At 57.0% G+C, this 12,074-nt stretch overlaps 1 protein-coding gene and 1 long non-coding RNA gene across 2 annotated transcripts in view; one reads left to right on the forward strand and one right to left on the reverse strand.

The window, feature by feature from the left end:
- Positions 1-12,074, forward strand: part of LOC142864837 (uncharacterized) — a 43,538-nt gene that overhangs the window by 30,127 nt on the left and 1,337 nt on the right. The gene's annotated exons all lie outside the window — the stretch shown is intronic.
- TRABD2B (TraB domain containing 2B) overlaps positions 1-12,074 on the reverse strand; it is a 222,610-nt gene that overhangs the window by 9,968 nt on the left and 200,568 nt on the right. The window contains exon 5 of the mRNA XM_012776121.2: positions 1,911-2,001. Within this exon, the coding sequence (XP_012631575.1) occupies positions 1,911-2,001 (91 nt within the window). The remainder of the gene's footprint in view (positions 1-1,910; positions 2,002-12,074) is intronic.

Raw genomic sequence — 12,074 nt, forward strand, 5'->3', positions numbered from 1 at the left:
CCCGGGCACCTCTTAGCCTGGGAACGCTCTCTGCCCTTCTCCCTTTCATTCTTTCCTCTCTGTGGTCCCAACAGAATTCCTCTTGGGGCCCTCTGACCCTGAGAGCAGGGTGAGCGGGCAGCTTGCAAGGTAAGGCAGCAGCCACGACAGCGAGTGGCCTGTCTTCCCAATCCCCTCTCACACTGCACGAGGGGCAAGGGGCTTGTCTCTCTCGAAGGAAAGAAAGGGCATTAGCTCAGCCTCTCCTCCCCCAGCTCTTATGGCAACCCCAGATTCCCAGGGTCCATGCTGCCGGGAGACGCGCAGCTGCTGGAGAGATAATTCAAAGCAGTCCGTCAAAGAGATAGATCTAGGAAGCACCTGTGGCCGGTGATGGCTTTTATTGTTGGAGCCTCCTCGGCATCCTCCCCGTCCCCTACCCTGCCAGCTCCCCTGCTCCCCTGTGCAGGAGACGGAGTCTGAGAGCCCTCGGAGCAGAGCCTGCAGGGGCATCGTGGGCCCCTCCTCTAATGCCTGGGCTCTGAGATGAATAGGATGTTCGCCTGCCTCCCCTGCCCTGGCCTGGACAGACACAATGGGCTTCAAGGGGAAGGTCCTTGTGGCTTCCGGGGTGAGGGTGAGGGGTGTAGTGAGGGGAGGGGAACCGAATACACCCTGAGACAAACAGACTCGTGCTAGGCTCATATGGTTCAGGCAGGAAGAGCAGTCTTGTCATTTTGACCCAGAAGATGAGAAAAGATGGGAGGCTGGGATGCATTCCCCATGTGAGGGTTTATAAGGTCCCCTACAAGTGCCATGGAGCCAGCAGGAGCTAGGAGACTGGTGGCTCAGTGCTCTGGAGGAGCCCACAAGCCCTGCCTTTCCCTAGGTGACCCAGGCCTCATCTCTGAAGAGCAAGGTCTTGGTCATTTCTGAACCCCACCCCGAGAGCGGGTACAGGTGGGGCTAGGAGCCCAGGGAGGCCCTAGAGCCACGCTGCCACTTACGCGAGCTGTGTGTCCTTCTGCAAGTGACTTTACTTCTCTGGGCCTTGCGCCCCTCAGTGATTAGGGGGTTACTTATAGTTCCTACCTTACAAGGTGGTTGTGAGAATTCAGTGAGTTAAAAGCACTTAGAGCCAGCACAGAGTGAGCAGCCAATACATACTGATATGATTGTTGAAGTGTCTTTCAAACTCTGGGTTTCGTGATGTCAGGGACGGGGGCTGGAATCACACTGTGGCTGCCACTGTGGCTGATGAGGAAGGTTCCTGCATGGAGGCTGGAGCATGGGCCACACCGAATGCCCCAGGGCCGCCCAGGGCCCAGAGCTTGGCTCTAATGACACTTTGTCCTATTGGCCTGGTGACAGTGCAGGAGCTGTGGACCCGCTGAGGGACTGAGCTGGTCCCTGCCCTCGGGCAGTTCCCAGACTGGGGTTGGGGGACAGGAAACACTCACAGGCACAGAGGTCTGCTGCCCAGCTCTCTGAGCAGAGTGTGTCCCGGCAGGAAAGCCAGGGGTGAGGGGCACGAAGGTGGAGGAGGAGAAGGGGGACTGGGTGTGTGGGGTTGACCGGGGGAGTGGCCAGGCCACTGCTTGTCCTCCCACGCTCCATCTCCATTGAGGGCCGGGGCAGCCACTGTCCTCCAGGCCTCACTCCCCCAACCCAAACCCACCTGTCTTAAATGTAAGCGTCGCTCCCATCCTAATGCCGCCCCCTCCCACTGCCACGCTTGGCCCATCGCTACCTCTGGCCAGGGTGCCGCACCAGCTCCTTCCCGTCTCCTGCCCCCAGCCCAGCCCCTCCTGCGCCGCGGCCCCACCTCACCAGAAGCTTCTTCACAGCCTCCCCCCCACCCCTGCAGGCCTGAGCAGGGGGCATGGGGTCAGCCAGTCCCAAGACTCACCCCCCAGGCCCCGGCTGCTCACCTGTGGATGGCCTGCCCCGCCGGTGTGTGGTCCACCTCCAGCCCTGCCTGCCGCAGGATGTCTATGACTGTGTTGTTTCCCAAAAAGTGACCTGGAACACAAGAGACAGCACAGGCTCAGCCACATGCCAGGCCACCAGCCACTGGGGACAGCCTGGGGCCATCTTGGTTTGTGTCTGGGCAAGTGACATACATATACCAAAGTTGAGGCCACAGACTCCCCGAGACACAGTATGACATAGTGGGCTAGTGCGGTCCTGGTGCCACCCTGCCCGGGTCCAAATCCCAGCTCTGCTGCTCACTAGTTGTGTCTCCCCATGCCTCAATTTCCTCATCTGTAAAGTGGGAATGGTTGTAATAGCAAGCTCCAGGGTGCTGTGAGGATTACAAGGAGCAGTGGCTGGCATATAGTAGGAGCGCTCAGTGCTTCCTGTTGCATTGCTGTGCCTCATTCCATTAAGCTGACACCTGACCCTCCAGGCTGATTTGCCTCCAGGACATAAGGCCCAGCTCTAGGAAACCCTCAAGTCCCCACCAGACTGACAGGTCATCTTCGAAAGTTCCACTGGCCACTTTGGCCTCCTTCCCTTAGCGTGGGCGTCAGGTCCCATGTGTTCGTGCGGGTCTCCTCACCAGGATCCCACAGGGCAGAGACCGCATCTCCACCCCTCGTGGAGGGGTAAGATCCCAGCGGGGGAGATAACACCCCCACTGACTGCAGAGTCCAGCAGACACTGACAGTGGCCTAGAGGAGGTACCAACAGAGAACTGAACCCTCCAGAGCTGCGTGTGGGGAGAGGGGCTGGTCTCCATCTCACTCCCCCACCCACTCCTCATTCCTTCAGCAAACATTTATGATGCACTTGTTCTGTGGCCAGCTCTGTGCTAGGCTCCATCCATAAAGAAGTAGATAATGTAGTCCAGACCCCACATGAGAGTGGAGCTCGCTCTCCTTCCTTAGGATGCAGGCTCAAGGTCTCAGGACACAGGGGAGGCCTTTCCTGGGCTCTGGTTAGACTCCTCGGGTGGCCAAATGACCGTGGACACATTCGCTGCTGGGAGTCAGCACCCAAGGACACCCTCTACCTCCTGGGTCTCAGACTCCTCCACCTGCTCGATGTGGGCAGAGCGGGGGTAGCTGGGTGCTTGCCCAGGGCTGCCAGGGTGCCGGGCCCTCCCTGCTGTGGCTCTGCCCTGCGGCCCCCTCACCAAGGCTGCACTCTCCCCTCCTGCTCATCGTTCATCCCAGACCCTCGGGGGAATCCCTCACTATTCCTCTAATTGCCTGTGATGGGTGGTGACAGGTGGGAGCCAGAAGGTCACCGTGCTGACAGCCCTGGAGAGGTCTAGAAGACAGAAAGTGGACAAGCTGTCCCGGAACAGAGACACTCCCAGCAGAGGGAGCCAGGCTGGGACTGCACAGTGGCTGGGGTGACCTAGCAGCCCTCTGGTCCCACCAGCCTCACATACCTCTGGGCAGGTTTCCAGACTCCCCAGGAGGTCCCCGAGCCCAAGATCTCCCTCTTGCTAGCATGCCACAGTCCCTGAAGTCCCACCTGAGGATCGATGGGAAAGATGACTGGACTGGGAACGACAGGGGCTCCAGTCTGACACCCACGACGCTCCCTCTGACACCTCGGGCACAAGGCGCACCTGTTACCTGCTAATGCCCTCGTTTCTCGATATGTAAGAGGGAGGCATTGGGCTGCACAATGCCTGCGGGTTCCCCCAGTTCTCAGTGTGGGGAAGGTTTTTGTTTGACTCCAGAGACCCTTATGGAAAGATATTCCCCTCCCTCCCTCCTTCCCTTCCTTTCCCCACCTATTCCTTTCATTCGTTTAACAACCACTAAGTGGGTGCCTATTTTGTGCCGACAGTGGCAACAGGCAGGGTCCTGTTCCAGGCACTCAGAGCCTCAAAGGCCCTGAGCCTCAGGACCCAGGCACTAAGTCTAACCCAGAGGGAAGCCCAGGAGCTTGTAAGGGGCCCACAAGAGGCATCTACGCCAGCCCAGCATCTGGGCAGACTTCCTGGAAGGGGCATCGCAGCTGTGGGGTGGGATGAGAGTTAGCCAGGTGAGGATGGGAGTGGGTGTCACTGAGGGGGAGGGTGTTCCAGTAGGGAACAGCATGTGCAAAGGCTGGGAGGTAAGCAGGGTATGTTTGGGAGGCTAACTGTGGAACAGACAAGAACAACACAGCCACGAACAGACCCTTCCAGGGCTCTGGCCCTGACCCAGTGCTGCTGAGGGCCGAAGACCCAGGCTCCTGCCAAGGCCCTGTGTCTCCCCCTCTTCCTGTGATCCTGAGCAAGCAGCTTCCCTGCCAAGAGCCTCAGTTTTCATGTTTGTCAAATGGTCCTACTCTTGGAGAGCTTTAAAGCCCTCATGAGACAGGAGGAGTGAATATCCTTTGGAAAAGCCCAGAGTGCAGTCCTGAGTGACGTGCTGAAGGCAGTCCCCAGCTGGGCCAGAGTCACTCCGCTCTGGCTTGCCCCCACAGCATGCACGATGGGGCTGCACGGGCACGGGGAGCCGTGGCCTCCGCGCAGGCTGCAGGGACGCTCTGCCAGCAGCTCTTGGACTGCACTCCTGGCAGCAAAGGCAATTCCTTCTCTGCTCCATGGAGACTTGTTTAAAAAGGAGTCCTCGAGGCCCAACAGTGGTCCCTGTGTCTGCCCTGAGGATTTCAAGAGCCGCCAGGGGAAACAGCCCTGCCTCAGGCTGCATGGGAGCGGCAGCAAATATTTACCGACAGCTCTGCAGCTGCTCCAGAAGGAGCACGACGGGGCCGTGTGGACGGGACACTCGAGGGGCTGGGCCCCGCACGGTCCCAGCCAGCCACCTGAGAGGGAACTGTGAGCTTTTCGAGGGCAGGGGCACCTGCTGGACTCCTAGCACTGTGTGGCAACATTTCACATGTCTGCTCAGTGCTCCCATCAGTCCCCTCAACCTCACGAATTCCAGACGTTTACTGCTCCTCTTAAGACTCTAACAGAAGACTTTAGTTACTTAGAAAAAAATGAAAGAAATCAGGAATAATCCTTTCAAATTCCCATTCTCTCCTTCTCTGAACTACCTTCCTGACCCTCCCTCCAAAGCAGGAAGAGTGGTGTCTGCCCCTCTCCCAGGCTGCTCCTTGTACAACTCCAGGGGGCGCCATTCCCAGGTAGCCTGTGCCCCAGAACTCTTTGGTGCAAGCTGTGCACCTGAGCTTGTGTCCCCCCCCACCCCCGCTCTCTCTGGGGCTTGGTTCCACTGCAACCCCCATTTGGGTTGGCAACACCTGCAACTTGCCTGGTGCCCACGACCCCGTTCTGTATTGGTCTTCTCCACACGGATCTCGCTGCCCAGCCTGTCCTCTCGGTGGCCTCCCCCTCCTGCCCAGTCAGTGCGGGAGCCCCTGCAAACCTTGCCCTTGGCCCACTTTTCCTCTCACTTTACTCACACTCCATGGACGAAGCACCCACCCTGATGGTTTCAGTTACCACGCAATCTGACCGGTCTGGAATGGCCACCTCAGCCCAGCTCCGTCGGTCCTGTGGCCTATTGGACATCGTCACCGAAACATCCTTGGAGCCTACGAAGTCCGACACACCCTCCTCTCCAAGGACGTCTTGTGTCTCGACCAAGCCCTGCTATCCAAGCCCCATGAGTCTTGTCTTGACTCCTCTCCCTCCTCATCCTCATACAGTCAGTCCCCAGGGTCCCCCGATGTTACCTTCTAAATGCACATCACTTTCAGCCTGAATCGCTGCAGAAATTGTCCTCTTTGTTCTCCCCAGTTCACCCTCCTCCCTGAAGCTGAAATGCTCCTGCCACAGCCCAGAGCTGACTGGCAGGATGAGTTCCCAACCAGCCACCTGAGGGAGGACTGTGAGCTTTCTGAGAGCAAGGGCCATGCCTGGTTCATCTTTGTCCCCAGAGCTAAGCCCAAGTCCCCGCATGTGGTGGTGGCCCCGTGAACTCTTGTTGAATGAATGAGTGACAAAACCTGTTACTCCATTGTTACTCTATATCCTTTCCGTGATCTCATCCTAACCTCAGGGGACCTGAGCTCCAGGATCTCCTCCTCCTGTGACGCGGCCCCACCCCTTGGCGATGCTCCTCCAGATTCCACCAATCCCAGGAGCTCGGCCCTTGAGTGCAGGCCCAGCGCATGCTGTCCCCAGGGGCTGGCGGACAGGCTTCGGCTTGTCTCCAAGGTCAGAAATCCTGAAAAAGGCACCACACCCATCCTGGAACCTGCAGGGAAGGTCATGGAAAGTCTCCAAGGGGGCCCCTCGGTGTTGGGGCTTAGCCTGCATGGCTCGCCCAGGCTCCCTGGGTCTCCTGGCCAGGGCTCAACAGCTCCTTCCAGCACGGACAGCTGTTCTCTGGCCAGCTCTCTGCAGGAAGACACGTTCCATTTCATCTGCTGGGGCCGGGTGGATGAGGAGAGGAAGAGAGAGAGGGGGATTGTGAGGGCAGAGATGCAAAGCCATGGAGACAGAGAGGGAGGTAGGGGAAGGGCAGAGCAGAGGGCCACGGAAAAGAAGAGAGCTCTAGGACCAGGGACATAGCAGAAAGGGAACAGGGAGTGTGGCAGGCAGGGGACTCAGAGACAATGGTAGGCAGGGAAGGAAGAGGAGAGACATTGAGATAAAGAGAGAAAGAGACAGAAAGAGACGAGGACAGGGTGAAGAGATACAGAGACAGAGATAGAGAGGGAAGGAGAGAAAGGGAGAAAGAGAACCCAGAAACAAAAACAAAGAGCATGGTAGGAGATGCTAATTCACTGAGGACAGCAGGGAAGGCTTCCTGAAGGAGGGGGCCCAGGTAGCAAGGACTCCCAGGATGAGCGGAATTTCAGATGGAGATGCAAGAGAAGCCAGGCAAAGCAGGGAGGAGCAGAGGCTTGGAGGGGGATTGGATCTTACAAATGATGGGTCTGGATTGGTGCTTGTCTCTCCTGAAAAAAGCCAGGATCCCACTTAAACGACATGTGTACACACACAGGAAAAGGTACCCTGCTCTGAGTGGGCGAAGCCCCCGCGATGTTCTAGCGTGGAAGAAAAGGGTCCCTTTCTTCCTGTGAGCAGGCCGGATCTAGCCCCTCCCCATCAGCGGGACAGCCCCCACTGACCCTCTGACATGGAAAGGCAGGGCAGAGAAAAGAATCCTGTCCTGGGGTCAGGACAGAAAACTGGGCTCATCAGCTGACTGTGTGACCTTGGACAGTTTCCTTCCCCACTTAGTGCCTCAGTTGCCACACATGGTGTTGGGCCACATGGTCTCATGGGACCTCCCATCTCTATGGTTCTTCATTTGATGCCACAAACTCATGGCCAGTGGGGCCCTTGGGACCATGGTGCTTCTCCAATGCCGTTTCATTTCATCCTCGAAGCAGCCCTTCAGGAGGCTGCCAGTTCTCAGGTGGAGAAGCTGAGGCTCTGCGAGGGGACAGCAACAGCCCTTGCCCAGGGTCACGCACCCGGCCGAAGGCAAAGCTTGGCCTTCGATGTGGACATGTCCCAGTCTGCGGCATGTTCCACTGCACCTACTCTAAAGTGCTGGTGGCTCGAGGGATCCAGAGTTCATGTTTGGGGGCAGGAAATTGTCAGAAACGCGTGTACCTTCCAAGGTTCACCAGATTGGAGAGACGGGTGTGCGAGTGCTCAGCAAGAACAATACGCCAATTAACAGGGCAATTTGAAGACCGTGTTGGGGCGCTGGGAGAGGGAGGAGGGGAGAACCAGATGTTCCCACCAAGGCTCCAAAGTAGCACGGGCTCCCCTCGGCCGGCACACATGTTTTCTCTCCAGTGAGTACGCTGGGTTTCCAGTTTTCTCCTCCTGGAAGAGGCATCCCAAGCCCATATTTATGTTCTGTCTGAAATTAATGCAAGGGAAGCTTTCAAATGCTAATCTAGCTGCCAGGACCGGCCGGCCGGATATCAAGCCATGGTGGTGTTTGTTTTCCCGAGGAAGTGCGACAGGAGAGCTGGACCAGTGGGCCAGCGGGTGCATGGACAACTGGTCTCCCAAAGAGTGTCTGGCGGGAAACCAGCAGACCTGAGCTTCCTTTCTCCTGCTTTGCGGGCCAGCCCAGGGCAGGGCTGGGGCGTTTTCAGTTCATCGAGGACTGAGATGACACCTCTCTGTATCCGGCTTCGAGCCAGGAGCTGAGATGCACGGTCCCCATCCCTGAGGAGGTCATGGTGTGGGGAGAGGAATGGAGAGATAGGCAGGCAAACACTCGCAGGACAACATGAGCCATGCAGTGACGGAGGGACGCCAGGGGCGATGGGCTTGAAGTGGAAGGGGCGGGACCCAGACCAGCCCGTGAGGAGTGAGAGGAAGAGAAGAGGGAGGGCATTCCCGACAGAGGGCACAGCAAGAACACAGGCACAAAGGGCAGAGACAGTGCGGGGTGTGCCGGCCCCACCAGGAGTTCTCCTTGTTGGATGGAGCATAAAGTGAAAGGGAGGTGGGCCATAGCACAGGCTGGGGCAGGAGGCTGTGCCTCCCCCGGGGAATTCTGATTACCATAGGACAGGTTCAAGCTGGAACCAAAGAACACACTCCCAGGTAACTGATCAGCTGTAAGGGAGTGAGTACTCCGTCCCTGGGAGTGTGTAAGCAGAGGGTCGATGTGCGCTTGTCAGGCCTGCACAGGGTATTCAGACATCCTACAGGGAGTTGGCTGTGTCCAGGTGGAATCAGAGATTCTGCCGCTTTGGCAGCTTTTACCAGCCACGCCTCTTTGGAGGCTGCGACAACTTCGACGCCAGAAATGAAAGGGCCCCGGGCTTCAGCTGGCCAGCTCAGCTCTGCCACTGACACTGCAAAGATGGCACAACCCTCTCGGTTCTTCCCAAGTCCTCTGGGTGTGAGTCTTTTATTTCCTTCAAATCAGATCCTCTTTCCCATTACTATTTGGTTTAGAGGCCAGGAAGCCCCCTCCCCTTGGTTGGGACATATGGCTGGGGGCTCTGAGCAGCCTGTGCCTGAGGGCCTGGAGTCCACTGTGCGGTCTCCACCAGCCTTTACTGGGACCTAACATGTCAGGTACTTGCCGGGCCCTGGGGACCCATAGATGAGTCTGATGGGGACCCCTGCCTCCCTGGGGGAGACCTCTCCAGACCCAGCAAGACCATGAGGGTGATTTCAGGCCAGCTTAGGACGGAGCCCGTGACGGTCCCGTGGACTGCGGGGCAGTGCACAGGCCGGGGATCCTGTGGCTGTGGCAGCCACTCTTGGCGGCATCCAGAGGCTCCTCTCCTAGAACTACAGCACCTCAGGGCCAGCCACGTGGACAGGGGCAGGAACCCACCCCTCCTGAGCCCCAGGTCACTTGGAACTGAAGCCGGCTCTTAGGGTTTCCCTACAGTGTCCCAGCTGGGTCCTCAGAGGCCACAGAGCACTCTGTCCCCTCCATCCCAGGGCCCTCCTCTCTCGTGTGGGAGTCCTGTCCTTGAGGACTTTGGGCTATGAGGGGCCCAGGGACCCTGAAATCAAAGTGGCAGCACAGAGCTCCCATTAATGGAGTGAGTGTGCCGGCCTGGCTCTGGGCCGCACCCGTGCTGCCGGCGGCCCGCAGGCTCCGGGCAGAGGGAAGACCTGAGAAGACCTGAGCGCTGAGAGAAGCTGAGCGACTGATCTCCCAGGGTACTTCTCGTCAGGTCCACGCCGGGCTCGCACTCATGCAGTCTGGCTCCAACCCCATGCTTTTAATCTGAGACACTTTCTCCTTCTATTGCCTTTCCCGTGAGCCCATTGCTGAGATCCATAAATCCTCACTCATGGTGGAGCAGCCCTGAGACTAGCCCAGCCCACGGGTTTCCGTTCTTCTCGACTCTCTGCTCCCGAGGGTCAGGACTGGCTCCAGCGAGGGACACGCCAGGATGGGATATTCCTCTGGCTGGGTGCTCTGGGCTGAAACAAGGACGGCGACTCTGGCCAAGGGCTGCAGGCTACAGCAGCCGTGCCAGCTGCCAGATGCATGTGCGATGGGGCGGCAGGGCCCTTTGAAGCCACGCCGGAAACTCTGAAACACTTCCGGAGGTTGTGGGAAGTGTGGCAGGCCGTGGGCGCCTGCCAGGGAGAGGAGACAGCGGCTGGATGTGTGCTGCCCTTGTTTTCCAGGTGAGAAAGGCCCTACATGGACCACGGCCACTCTTCTGTGCCCAGCCATGAGCTCCAAGGAGCTGCCGTTCCCGAGGCCACCAAGTGGAGGGCGGTGGTGAGTGTGGGTCCTGTGCTGAGCACCAGGGGATGATGACAGGGACTGGAAGGCAGCTAGACCTGCACCAGGGAAATTTCAAACACTTCTCACCTCCTCCAGGAAGGCTTTTCTGCCTCCTTTCCATGCTAGTCACTCAAACCCCTGCTTAGGCACGCATGCAGCTGTGGCATGCTGGGACTTTGACCTCACTGTCTAAGCCCCTCAGTGAGCACATGGGGGAGAGGAGGCTCTGAGAAGGCCACATGGTCGGTCTTAGAATGTAAGAAGTTTCCATGACACCAGGCTGTCTCCCTTTCCCACCCATCCGTCCTTGACTTAACCCTCACTTTGCCCTTTCTTTCCCTTCCTTAAAACCCTCCTGCTTGGCACTCAACTCCCCCCTCCTCTGGCCTCTGACCGCATGGTTTACTCAGCAGTACCTGGGCTTCTCTTTCTAGTTGGTTCTCTGGTCTTTTCATTTGTCAGCCTCATCTTCCAAAAGCAGAGATGATGTTGCTGGACCCTAGTTTCCCACCATGGGGGCAGCGGGTGTGGGTTTGAGTTCAGGCTTTGTCATGGGGTAATGCAGGGGCAGAGGCACTCCTGCTCATGGGCCTCGGGGTCAGTGCATTAATTCATTCAACAAGCAGATAATCTCACCTTCTCAGTGCTCAGGGAGGGGTCAGCCCAGACTGGGAGATGACAAATGTGCTGGCCATGAGCAGGGCTGTGACAGTGACATCCTGCGGGACCACAGGAGCCCAGAGAGGAGGAGAAGGGGATGCTCAGCAGCACAGAGGCCCAAGCAGCAACTGGATGGGTTTCTTCCAGAGAAGCTGGCCATCTGGGAGAACGGCTTACACAGTGAGACCATCATTTCGCTACAGTTTTAAGAATCTGACTTTCTACCCATACCTCGATTTACTGCTCTGCCAAATGGAATAATAAATACCACCCCGTCTCCCTCCAAGAAGCATTGAGGATATGGGGGCCGTTTGAGTTGATGGATACGAGTGTTCTTCAAGTAGGATGGTGTCTACCCTCTAGGGAGCAACTGCTGTTGCTATTAATGAAAAAGATGTTAATGGTTGTTCATATGTTGGGCTTATAACTCTCCCTTCTCTCAAGCCTGAGTCTTCACCATTAATTTGCTTCTGTGTCCGGATCCGCAGGAGTGTTTCTGATTAGGAGACTACAGCACTCCAGCTGGGGTAGGAAACAGAGGCTGGCCTGGGCCTGGGGGCCGAATGTGCTAGATGTGTGGGCTTCGGGATAACAGACCCAGCGTGTGTCTCCAGCGCTCACACTGCCTGCCTTTTAACGGTTCAGATACTCCTTTCTGCCTGGACTTCTGCTTCCTGTGGGGCAGAGGGAAGCAGCCCTGCATGGAGGAGTTTCCAGGTCCTGGAAGGCTCTTAGCTCCATATTCTTCCCAAGGAATCTAAGAGTGTTTGGGAAACTATGCTAGAATGTTAGAATGCTCTGATGATAGAATGTTAGGAAGTTAGAACCATGACATCTTAGAACAAACAACAGGATTCTGGAATGTCAGAAGTTAGAATTATATTCAGATTATAGCACACTAGGATCACAGATGTGTGAGAACCCCTGGTTCTCAGAGTTTGAAATGAATGGGCTGTAAGGTTACTTGGTCTACTCCTGTGTCTGGCTCATGCCTCCAACCTAGTTCTTCCAGTTCCTACGTAACTCATTCTATTCCAGAAAAAGAAACATGCTAGAGTCTTCCTGGATGGCTAAATACGTGAACATCCTGAGAAAACCTGAATCGCTAGAGCTAGGGATAAAATGACTGTTTTCTTTTGATGCCCAGGACTTAACTCTTCCATCCCTGCCCCCAAGAGGCCTGGGGCCCAGGAGAAACCATGCGACCAAATCAAATAAATTTAATTCTGTGTGATTTGGTCCAGCATGTCTTTATAGAACGTCTCCTAGGTGTTGGCA

Source organism: Microcebus murinus, chromosome 2 (assembly GCF_040939455.1).
Source record: "Microcebus murinus isolate Inina chromosome 2, M.murinus_Inina_mat1.0, whole genome shotgun sequence".
In the NCBI taxonomy this organism is placed as follows: domain Eukaryota; kingdom Metazoa; phylum Chordata; class Mammalia; order Primates; family Cheirogaleidae; genus Microcebus; species Microcebus murinus.